At 38.9% G+C, this 15,525-nt stretch overlaps 1 protein-coding gene across 4 annotated transcripts in view; it reads right to left on the bottom strand.

Annotated features, from left to right (window-relative positions):
- Positions 1-15,525, bottom strand: part of FREM1 (FRAS1 related extracellular matrix 1) — a 180,655-nt gene that overhangs the window by 136,161 nt on the left and 28,969 nt on the right. For all 4 annotated transcript variants that reach the window (XM_059888997.1, XM_059888996.1, XM_005209921.5 and 1 more), the window contains 3 exons: positions 8,280-8,374; positions 4,261-4,562; positions 2,689-2,885 (listed from right to left, as the gene is read on the bottom strand). In XM_059888997.1, the coding sequence (XP_059744980.1) occupies positions 2,689-2,885; positions 4,261-4,562; positions 8,280-8,374 (594 nt within the window). The remainder of the gene's footprint in view (positions 1-2,688; positions 2,886-4,260; positions 4,563-8,279; positions 8,375-15,525) is intronic.

The raw sequence follows: 15,525 nt of genomic DNA, 5'->3' as shown, positions 1-15,525 counted from the left end.
GCAAATGACATGAAGAAAACTGCAAACTTAACAGAAACATATCAAAGGTCATTTGCCTCAATGAAGTGAGATAACCTCTGCCTGGAAAAGATGACTCAATATGGTAAATGTTCCAATATTCCAATTTTTCTGAAAATAATTTATAATTTTAATCCAACCCTGATAAAAAATAATTAGGGGCTTAAAAAATAACATAAATATTAATTACTTGTCTAGAACTAAAAATAGATAAGAAAATTTTGAAGAGGACAATGAGGAGAAACTTGCCTATAAAATATTAAAGTCCATTTTAGACCTTTTATTTTGGACTAATAAGGTACTAGCACAAGAATAAGTGGGCAAATCTAAAGAATAAGAGAACTAGCCTTGAAACAGACATATAATATCTTTCTATACAACAGAGCAATCAAAAGATCAATGGGAAACAGGTTCATTATTCATCAAATAGTGTTGAAAATTTTGGCTACTTGGAAAAAAACTGTTCTGTTGTTTTACAATAAGATAAAATTTATTTCAGGCAGAATAAAAAATTAAACATAAACAAGAAACTATTTTTAAATCTATAAGAAATTATGGGTGAATAGTCAGTCTCTTGATGAGGATGGATTATACCAGCATAAAAATAATAAAATAACAAGATACAAAACTTCAAATATAATATAAATTCAATTCCATAAACTGACTCTGGTATGCATGTCTCCCCCTCTGTGTATGTGTGTGTGTGTGAGTATGCATATATATACACATACATTTATAGATATACAAATATTAGAAATACCCTAGTTCCATTTTCTTACTTTTTTCTTTCTGTATTTTTTTAAAAAAATAGCTTCTGCCATTGAGCATATTACTATAATCATAAAGAATCTGTTTATGACATGCCAAACTGATTATGGTACAAGTTAATTCTAAATAATACAGAAAGGTCATTTTAGAGAGGAAACTTCTAATAAAACTAATCTGAAAATATCAGCAAAGAAAGCTGTATATCAATACATGAGGAAAAAGAAGAAAAATCAATTAGGAAGAAAAATGGCTCTAAACTTTGTTCTTTACAGAGATAAGGAAGCATTAAATGTCAAAGAAGTTTCATGTCAAAACAAACAGAAAACATATACTAAACATTAGGAGACTGAGAGTTTAGTCTTGATTCATCCATGCATGTATGGTCAAGATATGCAATTTTTGTGGCCCCAGTATAAAATAAGGGGCTTGGGCTAAACCAATTGTTTCCAAAAACATGAGTTTTTTCACTAGTAAAAAAAACGTGTAGAACTTACTATGTGTTCAGTTTTGTGCCAAGCTTTGTAGGCATCACCTCATTAAATCCTCTCAATAAGAAGTACTACTATGCCCATTGCAAGATCTTAAAAATGAGGCATAAAGTACAAAATCACACAGCTAGTTAAGTAAACATTTGAATCCAGGCAACCCAGGCCCAAGGGCAGGCTAACTATTAATGTCAGACTTAAATCTCTTCTCAAATCTCACTTCCCCAAGTGATTTACCTGATCAATTTGACCAGACCACCTCACAATTTTTCCAGTTCTCAATTATAAAATACTACAACCCTGTTTAATCATTTATTTATCATTCTTTGTTTTATTAATTCCTGTGATAATAATGCAGAGAAGGCAATGGCACCCCACTCCAGTACTTTTGCCTGGAAAATCCCACAGACGGAGGAGCCTGGTAGGCTGCAGTCCATGGGGTCGCTAGATTCGCACACAACTGAGCAACTTCACTTTCACTTTTCACTTTCATGCATTGAAGAAGGAAATGGCAACCCACTCCAGTGTTCTTGTCTGGAGAATCCCAGAGACGGGGGAGCCTGGTGGGCTGCCATCTATGGGGTCGCATAGAGTTGGACATGACTGAAGCAACTTAGCAGCAGCAGCAGCAGCAGTGGTAATAATGTTCAACATTCAACTGGGTCTCTTAGGAGAAATCATAGCAAGAAGTGAGACTGAAAGATGGAGGTCTTTCACAAATGTCATCTCAGATCGTCTTAAATCAGCACAAGATCTGAACTGTTTTAGCAGGTTCATAGTCATTCCAGCTTCCCAAATAAACACGTTACAGAGTACCTGAGTTAGTAGAGAAGCATGCCAATCTTTCATTTAGATTGACTTCACTTTCTGTCATCATTTCAATAAGAAGAGATCAAGAGGAAGAAAGGGAAGGAGAATTTAAGAGCCTGGAAGATGAAGATGGCCCTGCTACAGCCCTAACAGTGGGACGAGGACTCCCTATCTCCCAGTTTCCTATGGCCTTGCTGAATGGGTGTGTGGACCCTTTGATTTCCTCCAACAGATGAAAAGAGGGTCTAATAAAGGAGTAAATGAAGAATCAAAGAGTAGGAGTTACAAAAGCAAAAATGAGAAACTGAAGAATATTGAAGGGCAAGGGAGAGAAAGGTTAGCATGTAACCTGATTCTGGTTCTTTCTAAGTTGCAATGGTAGAGCTACAAGATTGCCAGAAAAGGGAAATTACACATGGATATTATGTGCAAAATCAATCCTGTTTTAAGCACTTACTAGCAGAACAAGCCTGCAGTTCCAGTGAGTCATTAGGCTGTTCCACCCACAACCATACAGGAACCCTCGCTGACACGGGAGCCAGCACAAGTGTCCCCAGGGAACCAGCTCTTAGTTGGGGACTCAGACACATAAGGCCATAGACTCTACCTTGTATGAGATTTTACTCCTGCTATCTGTGAGGTCCAGTTGGATGGAGAAGTAATCAATGTTGGGAGAAGGGGAACCCAGGTGCTGGTATCGAAGCCCCATCAGCAGGAACTCCTCACAGCTCACTTTGAGACTTCCGACTTTCTTCAGTCCCAGGGTACACCTGCCGCCTGGACACTTCAGCTCTGTTCCCAATTCTAGAATGTATAGCAGGGAATTAAGAGAGGCACTTGTACCTTAGTGATTATCTTTAAAAACCTGTCCTCCCTTCCACAGACACTTATTTCCTCTCACTGACCAAAGAACACTCATGTGTACCCGCCAATCATTCACTGACTGGGTTGTCATTATTCTGAAAACCTGCCACTTCCTTACTGTAAAAACAATCAACTGATTATCTAACAAGGTCCTTACCCACAAAAAGTGCTTGAGAGAAAAAATATAAAATGCATTTTCTGGTGGTGGACCATCTCTGACAAATAGGCTCACTGTAGGCCTTCTACAATCCTGCTCTTGTCTGTGTTTACAGCATCCACTTCCATAGCACCACCATGCAATCTCTGCTAGAATATTCTATTCACTGAAATTCACTCCCCACTTAAACACATCTGAATTCTGCCTATTTTCCAGGTCCATTTAGTCTTTTCACTAAACCTTTCTTCAAATATTCATTGACCACCTGAACCAACTTAATCTCCTCCACTAAAAACTGCAGTCATCTCTCCAGTACATAGTCTTTTTGTCTCTGCCAACTGTATTTTTCACTCTTGCAGTCTATGATATGCACAGGCCACTTATGTGAGTGGCCTTTTGCACACTTCCCTGATGTAAAAACTGGGTATTCTATACTTACCCAGAAGGCTGTGAAGACTAAATGAGATGACATATGTGTAAACATGTCTTTAGCTATAATTTACTGTCCAAATTCCAGGTATGACTATGACCATGACTTTCCCTTATATTTCTTGGTCTTTCCACAGTGCCTGGAACACTATTATGCATCTAGGAGGTGCCCATGATGTGATAATTAAATTAATAACAAGAGGAACATTATCCATCAACTCTTTCTGATTTAAACCATATCCCCTGCCTACCAGCTCTACCCCAAACCTGCTTCAAGTCTAATAACACCTAATAAATTCCCCAGCTACTCTGGCTATCACTGCTATTGCTACTTACTATTAATAATAACAGCTGACAGTTACTGAGCACTTGCTGTGAGCCAGACACTGTGTGAACTGCTTTGTGTGTGTGTGTGTGTGTGTGTGTGTGTGTGTGTGTGATCTCATTCACTCTCACCTTTATACAACCCTATGGAACAGCCACTATTCTTGTCCATTTTTCAGAGACTTAGGTTAAGAAACTGACCTAACATCACACAGGAAATAAATAGCAGAGGCAGTTTTCAAGCCCAAGTTTTTCTGTTTCCAAAATCTGCACTCTTAGCCACTAATCTACGTTTTCAACCAGCTACAAATTCTATTAAGTAAAACTCTTTGTCACGATGGAAGATGACCATTTAAGATCTGGCAAATTTGGTAACATCCAGATAAGTATTAAAACATGTCATACGAGACTCAGGGAAGAAACTATGTGGCTGATCTCCGCGAGGTTCTTCCAGCTGGGGCTCCACCAGAACCAACTGGCCGTGGGCTGGCAGGTGAGTTCCCACAGGGTCCAGTCTGACTGTGCATTCCAGGCTGGCCATCCTCTCATAATCAAATCTAAGCAGGTTCTTATCAATGACTCGGGACAGGCCATAGAACTCAGACACCTCCAGTGCATTATCACTCATGCGGATGATGTTACAGTCTGGTTCCAGGAGGTAGACCCGCAGGATAAAGGTTTCCGTGAAGGTGTCTGTCTCAGTAAACCTGAGGGCAGAACAGAGCAAAGGCAACATTATTGGTGCACAGGTTCTTCTTTATACTTGGGCACTAAGTTGGCTTGAAGCTTAAAGATTGTCTTTCACACAATCTGTGTATCAGGTAGAGTTTGGATTTTACTTTATACTCTACACCCCACCTCCCTGTTCTTTTCCCTTCTCCTTAAATCAGTGTCAACTCCGTTTTCTGTTACTTCCCTTTCCAATGCCCTCCTTTTAACACCTTCTCTGAAATCTATCATCAATACGGGTATTTAATGACTGCTCTGAGCTCAGTCTTTATCTCTAGCATGTGTGCAATTTAAGAGTATCCTGCATATTTAGTTTATGCACTGACTATTAATTTAGGAGTGAAGGGGTGAGGGGTTTCTGAAGCATCAAGCCCTTTTTGCTTTTCACAAATGCACTACAAGAATAGTTATTTGCAGTCTAGCTGTGGAAGCTCAGCTCAGTGGGTGGCATGTAAAGGGTGATCAGTGACTGTAACCTCCATTCCCTTCATTCCCTTAGGAATTACGTTCTCTGGATATTTGCAGAACCTAATAGGGATGGATTGTCATTCTTTTTCTGATTAAATTTATTTATTTTTAATTGAAGGATAATCACTTTACAGTACTGTGTTAGTTTCTGCCAAACATCAACATGAACCAACCACAGGTGTACCTAGATGCCTTCCCCCTTAAACCTCCCTCCCACCTCCATCCCCATCCCACCCTTCTATGTTGTTACAGAGTCCTGCTTTGAGTTCCCTGAGTTATACAGCAAATTGATGGGCTGCCATTCTTTATTGAAGGGAGAAAATTAAAGTGATGGTCGTGCATCAATGATAGATTCTCCACTGATGTGCTTTCATAATGGCCCAGGCACATGCTAGACTCCTTACAAAGTTTATCATTCAGTCTTCACAGGAATCTATGGTAGTGTTGTTGACTCCATTTTACAGAGGAGGAAACTGAGGCTTAAAGAAGTCAAGTAGCTTACCAAAAGGGCTAGAGATGAGGTAAGAGGGCAATAAACATGCTCTCTGCTTTTCTGCCACCAATTCCTCTGAATGGTTCTACTTTAAATCCTCAAGACCAAGAACATTGACAGGTCCTCTAACTCTGCACTTCATCTGTGCTGCTCCACCCACCTCATCCTTTAGAAACTCAAAGAAATGGGAACAGCCAGAATTCATCAACAAGCTCTCTGAAGCTAATTAGTTTGTTAACTTTATTTTTTTTTTTTTTTTCCCTTTTCACTTTCTTTTATTTTATTTTTTTTTTATTTATTTTTTTTCCTCTAATTTTATTTTATTTTTAAACTTTACATAATTGTATTAGTTTTGCCAAATATCAAAATGAATCCGCCACAGGTATACATGTGTTCCCCATCCCGAACCCTCCTCCCTCCTCCCTCCCCATACCATCCCTCTGGGCCGTCCCAGTGCACCAGCCCCAAGCATCCAGCATCATGCATCGAATCTGGACTGGCAACTCGTTTCCTACATGATATTTTACATGTTTCATTGCCATTCTCCCAAATCTTCCCACCCTCTCCCTCTCCCACAGAGTCCATAAGACTGTTCTATACATCAGTGTCTCTTTTGCTGTCTCGTACACCGGGTTATTGTTACCATCTTTCTAAATTCCATATATATGCGTTAGTATACTGTATTTATGTTTTTCCTTCTGGCTTACTTCACTCTGTATAATAGGCTCCAGTTTCATCCACCTCATTAGAACTGATTCAAATGTATTCTTTTTAATGGCTGAGTAATACTCCATTGTGTATATGTACCACAGCTTTCTTATCCATTCATCTGCTGATGGACATCTAGGTTGCTTCCATGTCTTGGCTATTATAAACAGTGCTGCGATGAACATTGGGGTACACGTGTCTCTTTCCCTTCTGGTTTTCTCAGTGTGTATGCCCAGCAGTGGGATTGCTGGATCATAAGGCAGTTCTATTTCCAGTTTTTTAAGGAATCTCCACACTGTTCTCCATAGTGGCTGTACTAGTTCAGCCCTATATGCTGATTGCCTAGTTCCCAAGGAATCCTTGGGAGCCATTTCATTTTCTGAGCACAGCATTTGCTTCATGCCTCTCTTCTGGCTTGTCATTCTGCATCACAATTATCTAGCCATCTTTTGTATCAGGCCCTGAAACCCAGCCCATTTATCCTCATTCTTTTGTTTCCTAAGCCTACCTAGCATGAGCCTGACCTATGGTGGGTGATCAGGATAATTCACTTTCTGCTACAAAACTCTAGACTAGTATTCCTCTAGTACTTAAGGCAAATTCATGCTGCTGTATTTTAGTCAAATACTCTTAAAGTGACAAAAGCCAAGTAAAAAACTATATAAGGCCTACTCCACCTACACTGAATTTTCAGCTGCTTCTATGAAGTAAGTAATAACATAACCATGAGCTTAAGTTTTAAATTAACTTTTTATTTAGATATAATTCACATAATCCTAAAATTTACCTTTTTAAAGTTTACAATTCAGTGTTTCTAGTATTTTCAGAAAGCTATGCAACCATCCTGCTCTCTAATTCCAGAACACTTTATCACCTCCCCCCATAAAAATCTACACCTATAAGCAGTCACTCCCCATTCACTCCACCTCCAAAAGCTGGCAACTGCAATCTACTTTCTGCCTTTCTGAATTTGCCTTTTCTGGACATATCATATAACTGAAATTATACAATGTGTAACCTTGACTTCTTTCACTTAGCATAATATTTTCAAGGCTCATCTGTGTTATAGCATATAACAGTACTTCATCCCTTTTGTGGCTAAATAATATTTCACTGTATAAATATACCACATCTTGTTTACTCATTTATCAGACTGATTATTTCAACTTTTTGACATGTACAAAAAGTGCTGTAGTGAACATTTGTGTAAATTTTTTGTGAACATATGTTTTAATTTCTCTTGTACATATATGTATTTAGGAGTAGAACTGCTGGGTCATATGGTCACTTTGTCCAACACCAGAATTGATTGTTTTAAACCTTTTAAAAATATAATATGTTTAAAAATAGAAGAAGATATTGCACTTCTTAAAACTAAGCAGTTGATAATCAAAACGAAGAATTTCATTCACTTTTGGAATATATTTTCTTCCTAATTCTCATTAAAAATTTGTAGGTTGTAATCTCCATTTTTCTGAGAAGGCAATGACACCCCACTCCAGTACTCTTGCCTGGAAAATCCCATGGATGGAGGAGCCTGGAAGGCTGCAGTCCATGGGGTCGCTGAGGGTCAGACACGACTAAGCGACTTCACTTTCACTTTTCACTTTCATGCATTGGAGAAGGAAATGTCAACCCACTCCAGTGTTCTTGCCTGGAGAATCCCAGGGACGGGGGAGCCTGGTGGGCTGCCGTCTATGGGGTCACACAGAGTCGGACACTACTGAAGCGACTAAGCAGCAGCAATCTCCATTTTTAATCATAAATGGAGAGTTGAATGACCAGAGATACCTGTACAAGAACTCTAAAGGGAAACAGGAGAAGGCTAATAATTTGCCATAGAAAAGCCCCAAGGAAGAGGATATAAATAAAAGTAACTGAAAGGTTGCTACAATTCTTGCCTCATCCATTCAGGTCTCCAGTTCCTACTACTAATTACTTACTTGTCTGAAATCTTATCCAAAGAAACAGAAGCACACAAAATGGTTATCTGACAAAGAATGAAGAACACTCCTGTGCCACTTACCTGTAAAGTCTAAGTTTCACTGTGTCTTCATCAAGAATTGGGCAACCGTTATGAGTATATTTTACTTCATTGGGAAGGAAATGGCAGTCAAAGACCTAGTTCATGAGAAGAAAGGGATATATATGTGAAAATCATTGGTACACTTTTTAGTTTTTCCAGCAGTATAGTATGGCCTGGAGAAATTATGTTCTCTTAGCATTATGTATGTGTATGTATGTTCTGTTGTGTAGGATCTTAATTCCCTGAACAGGGAGAGAACCTATACCCCTAGCAGTGGAAGCAGAGTCCTAACCACTAGACCACCAGAGAATTCCCTATATGTGTGTGTTTTAACCACCAACACCTCTACCCAGCCCCATGTTCATGACCATCCTGCTTATATAGCTGTTGTCTGTTTTGAGAATATCTAAATTATGAAAGTCTGGTTCTTTGGAAGGAATGATGCTAAAACTGAAACTCCAGTACTTTGGCCACCTCATGCAAAGAGTTGACTCATTGGAAAAGACTCTAATGCTGGGAGGGATTGGGGGCAGGAGGAGAAGGGGACGACAGAGGATGAGATGGATGGAATCACTGACTCCTCGGTTCACCACCGAGGGTCAAACGAGGCATGCTCACACACCCACATGGGGTGCACAGCACAGCACCCACTGCGGGGAGGGCCACTCGTGGGGCACACGCCGAGAAGGCGAAGCGAGAGCATCTGCTGTGTCAGAAGACCAACAGCCCCACTGAAGCCCCGAGGCGTCACTGGAGTTGGGTGAACTCCGAGAGTTGGTTATGGACTGGGAGGCCTGGCGTGCTGCAATTCATGGGGTTGCAAAGAGTCGGACACGACTGAGCAACTGAACTCAACTGAACTGAAGCAGATAAATTAAGCAATGATGATTTCTAAATAATTATCTTTTTATAGTATATTTAAAATATGGTTCCATTTTTCAAAACATTATTTTCCAACACCTTTCAGGGGGTTATAGCATTAAGGAGGTATACCTGTATGTACACAGGAAAAGACATGTCTTAACCCACATACCAACATACTATATTAGCTCTGTGTGTATTTTTCCTTCTCCTTTTATTGCTTTCCTTTCCAAACAGTGTTTTTATATTTAAAGATGAAGCTGCTTACTATGGACACTGTTGTGTTTGATCAAAGCCAAACAAGACCCACAGTGGTTTCTCATTTACTTGCAAAAGACTGTGGTTACTAGTTACGTAATAACAGAAATGATTCATGAGACAAACAGCAACGTCAAGGACATTTTCTCTCTTCATGCAGAATTATAATTAACTGTACCACTAACTCAGAACTATGAAGGAAATTGCTAATTGTTATATGCTGGGGTCATAATTTTTAAAAGAATTTTCTCTTCCAATCACACCATAACACTCATGCTGTACAGTCTGACTTGGTAGAGTACTAAGAAATACTCTCGAGGTATTTACATGTCATCACTGCTGAGTTCATGCTACTTAGCCTGTACAGGCTCACACATTTACAGAAAACATAATCCTTTCTGACTCTAATCAGAAGACCTCTTCTTTATCTCCTTCCTTACTGTCAGAAAAAGGAAGCAAAGAGTCTGTAGAAGAGGAGATCATTTATTTGCATTCCTGTTCTACACACATCTTCGCTTCTTCTTTTTAACTGACAACAAGGAAGGAGATAAAGGAAAGACCTTCCCCATATCATTGACAAATAGTCATAGTAATAAAGAGACAATCTGCTTTGTTAAAAGAAACATCTGTTTTATGTTTCATAATATGTTTTCCTTTTATAAAAGGCGACAACCATAATTGTCCATAAATTTACTAACCAAAACAAAGGAGAGCTAAATCCTTTTCTAATTACTGTCTAGCTTTGTTTTTTTCCACTCCAACTGCTTTTCAATTACAATTTATAATTAAATTGTCACACATTCCTAACTCATTACTCACTTTAATGACAGTAAACTGGTTCAAACGAGAGATATTTTCTTACCGCTATATTTCCTATTTGAAAGAGCAAGCTCAGCACTAAACTGTGGTGCTTTTCCACCCAGGAAATTTCTTGCTTTGGGACAGGTGTGAGAATGCTGTGTGGGGGTAAGTTTTGTCCTAAAACATGAGGAAAATATATCGCCATCGACCTTCTCTAATTGACTATATCAAGAGGGTTATCTAGACAGAAGGTACTGGTATGCGCCAAGTGAATCCCTTTCCAAATATCCAATAGGAAAATGAACCTGTTGGTCCTAAGACAAACTTCAGTAATGAAATGAAAACACTAATTGAACAGATGTTAAACAAAACATTTTCTGTGCAAATCACATGAAACTGCTCATTACACAGCAGGGTGTTGTTAATACAGTCATCTGACTAGGAATGGGCCCACATAAGCTTGCTTTCACCTTACTAGTAAGCTCTACTGAAGAGTAATGCTTACATTGTGTGTTTGTGTGTGCGTGCACTTGCACGCATGCATGCACATGGTTATGCTTAATTTCAAAAACTCCATAAGACATAAATCCCTAGGGAGAACTGCATCTGCCAGGATTAAAAACAGGCACATATTCCTCAAAAAAGCACTTTTTACTTACGAATCTTGGTTTTGTTCAAATTATCACAATAAGAAAATAGGAAGATCACCTGGTGATCTGAGAAAGTTTTTCCAGATAGACAAATTTCTTGACAGTACAAAGCTCTAATATTTGTCCAGAAGGTAATGAAACTCCACATTTTAAGAAAATAAATATATTTACTTCATGTATGCATGTTCAATAGTGCCTGAGTCTTTGTGATCCCATGGACTATAGCCCACCAGGCTCCTCTGTCCATGGAATTTTCCAGGTTAAGAATACTGAAGTGGGTTGCCATTTCCTACTCCAGGGAATCTTCCTGATCCAAGGATCGAACCTACATCTCTTGAGTCTTCAGTCCTGCCTTGGCAGGTGGATTGTTAGATGAGAAAAATTCGTTTGAGATGTCAGAGGTACCTCTGGGTATGCATACACTGAAGCATGATCCTTTAATGAGCCACGGCACACTAGGGGACCCTTTGGGGATGTATGGAGCCCTGTTCCTTTGCCTTGCAACGCTGACTTTCCTAAACCAGACAGGTATGTTGTTTTTGTTCCACATCGTCTTTCTAGTAATGGATTTTTGCCCTAAAATCAGAGAAAGTTTGAAAAGGAGATGACTTAGAGATCTCCTACAATCCTTGATTCTTGTGACCAAATAAATGTTTGCTTACTTCTGGTCACATGGATCCCTTTTTGCTCTCCAGGGCCTCAGAACTGGCCAAGTGATGAGGACCATTAAAATATCACTAAAAATTATGACTTTTTCATTATTCTCATAGAGAGTGCTATATGTGTTTAGAAGTCATAGGCTATTTGGAATGGAGAGGACAGGATATCCACAAAGGTTTAAGTCACAGTAGATTCTCCCCAAAATGCTTTCTAAGGAGGGAGAATCTGGGGAATAATAGGGTGTTGTTTTTGCATGCTTGAGGCCAGAGCTTAATATCTCTGCACTACAGGGGGAATTTTTCCTCTCTTCTTCCCTCACAAAATAGTCAGCTTTACTTCTAAATAAATGTTGAACAATTTTTTAAAAAATATATTGATTGGAAGCATTATCAAATTATCAGTCTTTATGAGGCATCCACTTTTTTCCATACAGCTCTGAGTCCCTGCTCTATCAGGGACCCCAGTCATGTAGGATTAGGGTTATATTTTGCTGCCCCCCAGAACCCCAAGGTTTTGCTTTTGATCCCAGTGCCTGTAGTGAGGGCTCCACTGCCTGCTATTGAGCCTATTCATGTTCACCAACTTATCACATTTAGTGCATCAGGGCTCCAGGCACAAGCCATCCCAGGCCTCTACCTTTCCCCTAATTTAAGACGTCAATCAAACACACCTTCCAGCAGAAGTTATATGTTGGGAGAAAGTGGGGAGATGTTGCAATTACTACACCCTTGGGAATACAAGTGTGACCTGGGGCCATTAGCACAAACTGACACTGTTTAGATGCCCATCTGAAGATCACTGACTGATAAAAGAAAAAGCTCATGGGAAACTGGAAGGAGACACTTAGTTACAATATCATAAGCAATAGTCCCAACATGAGAGCTCTCCATAGAATTCTGATGTGTTTCAGAATCAGATATAACCATAGGAGGTAAGTGGAATATCTAGAGATGTCAATTTGAGCTAGTATGTATCAGTCTTTTTTTAAAAGATTTTTTTGGGGTGAATGTGGACCATTTTTAAAGCCTTTATTGAATTTGTTGCAATATTGCTTCTGCTTTTTATGTTCTAGTTTTTTGGGCATGAGGCATGTGGGATGCGGGCTCTTAGCTCGCTGACTGGGAATCAAACCCACACTCCTTTTTTGGTTTTCTTTTTTTTAATTTATTTATTTATTTTAATTGGCTAATTACTTTACAATATTGTAGTGGTTTTTGCCATACATTGACATGAATCAGCCATGGGTGTACATGTGTTCCCCATCCAGAAGCCCCCTCCCACCTTCCTCCTGATCCCATCCCTCAGGGTCATCCCAGTGCACCAGCTCTGAGCGCCCTGTCTCATGGATCGAACCTGGACTGGTGACCTATGTCACATATGATAATATACATGTTTCAATGCTATTATTTCATTGCTATTATTTCAATGCTATTCATTCAAATCATCTCACCCTTGCCTTCTCCCACAGAGTCCAGAAGACTATTCTTTGTATCTGTGTCTCTTTGGCTGTCTCGCATATAGAGTCATCATTACCATCTTTCTAAATTCCATACATATGCGTTAATATACTGTACTGGTGTTTTTCTTTCTGACTTACTTCACTCTGTATAATAGGCTCCAGTTTCATCCACCTCATTAGAACTGATGCAAATGCATTCCTTTTAATGGCTGAGTAATATTCCATTGTGTATATGTGCCACAGCTTTCCTATCCATTCGTTTGCTGATGGACATCTAGGTTGCTTCCATGTCTTAGCTATTGTAAACAGTGCTGCAATGAACATTGGTGTACACGTGTCTCTTTCAGTTCTGGTTTCCTTGGTGTCTTTGCCCAACAGTGGGATTGCTGTGTCATATGGCAGTTCTATTTCCAGTCTTTTAAGGAATCTCCACACTGTTCTCCATAGTGGCTGTACTAGTTTGCATTCCCAGCAACAGTGTAAGAGGGTTCCCTTTTCTCCACACCCTCTCAGGCATTTATTGTTTGTAGACTTTTTGATAGCAGCCATTCTGACCAGCATGAGATGGTATCTCATCGTGGTTTTGATTTGCATTTCTCTGATAATGAGTGATGTTGAGCATCTTTTTATGTGTTTGTTAGCCATCTGTATGTCTTCTTTGGAGAAATGTCTGTTTAGTTCTTTGGCCATTTTTTGATTGGGTCATTTATTTTTCTGGAATTGAGTTGCAGGAGCTGCTTGTATATTTTTGAGATTAATTCTTTGTCAGTTGCTTTGTTTGCTATTATTTTCTCCCACCCTGAAGGCTGTCTTTTCACCTTGCTTATACTTTCCTTCATTGTGAAAAACCTTTTAATTTTAATTAGGTCTCATTTGTTTATTTTTGCTTTTAATTCCATTACTCTGAGAGGTGGGTCATAGAGGATCCTGCTGTGATTTATGTCAGACAGTGTTTTGCCTATTTTTCCTCTAGGAGTTTTATAGTTTCTGGTCTTACATTTAGATCTTTAATCCATTTTGAGTTTATTTTTGTGTATGGTGTTAGAAAGTGTTCTAGTTTCATTCTTTTACAAGGGGTTGGCCAGTTTTCCCAGCACCACTTGTTAAAGAGATCATCTTTTCTCCATTGTATATTCTTGCCTCCTTTGTCAAAGATAAGGTGTCCATAGATGTGTGGATTTATCTCTGGGCTTTCTATTTTGTTCCATTGATCTATATTTCTGTCTTTGTGCCAGTACCATACTGTCTTGATGACTGTGGCTTTGTAGTAGAGGCTGAAGCCAGGCAGATTGATTCCTCCAGTTCCATTCTTCTTTCTCAAGATTGCTTTGACTATTCAAGGTTTTTTGTATTTCCATACAAATTGTGAAATTATTTGTTCTAGTTCTCTGAAAAATACCATTGGTAGCTTGATAGGGATTGTATTGAATCTATAGATTGCTTTGGGTAGTATACTCATTTTCACTATAGTGATTCTTCTGATCTATGAACATGGTATATTTCTCCATCTATTTGTGTCATCTTTGATTTCTTTCATCAGTCAAACCCACACTCTTTGCACTGGAAGCAAATCTTTAACACTGAGCCACCAAGGAAGTCCCCTATCTCTGTCTCTTTAGTTCTTCTTTACAACATCTATTATCACTTTTGAATAGATGGATTTTTTGTTTTTAGCTAAATAGAAAGAACATTAATGCTCACAGTTCAGCAAATAGAAATGATGTATTTTGCCAGAAGAAGTAGTCACATCCAGTGTTAAATATTCTCAAAACTGTTTACATTGAGAGGAAAGTTAAACCACAGTAAGAACAAGTAATAAAACTGGAAGTGATATTCTACTGTGTATAGAGAAAAACTTTTACTTTAAACAAATATTTGATAATTCGGGCTTTCCTAAATCCAGTGAATTAGAGGATAACTCTTTACCCTACAAAAAGATTCAGCACAGAATACCCTTAAATGACAAGGTCTCCAAGGCCATGATTAAACAGAAAAAAAAATGTATGCGGACATTTTTGAAGAACAGTGACTATTTAAAGTATCTTCATATCTCTTTTTCAGATCTCTTCCATTACTCAAGGGAATGTTTGAGTGATGGTGATAGATAAAAAATGTCTTCATGTTTTATTTTTGCTATTCTGCAGTACAAGTGTGTCCTAAAATTGTCCTGGAACCCTGACATCTTATCCAAAAGCACCTTGACTGGCCAGGGTGAGATAATCTGGGGCAGTAATAGTCCCATAGAGATTGACCATATCACACTACACAGGAGACTGCCCACTCCAACCCTTGGAAGGCTGGCCCTGTTTTCATTTTCTCTCTCTATCCCCATTTTCCTCTGTTTCCCCCCTAAGTTTCTCAGAGAGTGCTGATGTACCTAAAATGAGTGGTATTTGATTCCCTCACCTTAGTAAGATTTACATGCATTATCTTCAATAGAGAGGATAAATTGGAAAGACTTGTCAATTTGTGCATTTTTCATTTAAAAATCCATCCATCCATTAGTTTGAACCAGCCTTCCACCACAGGTATTAACATAAACAGGAGTAACTCCTGT

The sequence above is a fragment of the Bos taurus genome, chromosome 8 (genome assembly GCF_002263795.3).
Source record: "Bos taurus isolate L1 Dominette 01449 registration number 42190680 breed Hereford chromosome 8, ARS-UCD2.0, whole genome shotgun sequence".
Classification (NCBI taxonomy): Eukaryota; Metazoa; Chordata; class Mammalia; order Artiodactyla; family Bovidae; genus Bos; species Bos taurus.
This window is presented reverse-complemented; position numbering and strand designations above follow the sequence as displayed.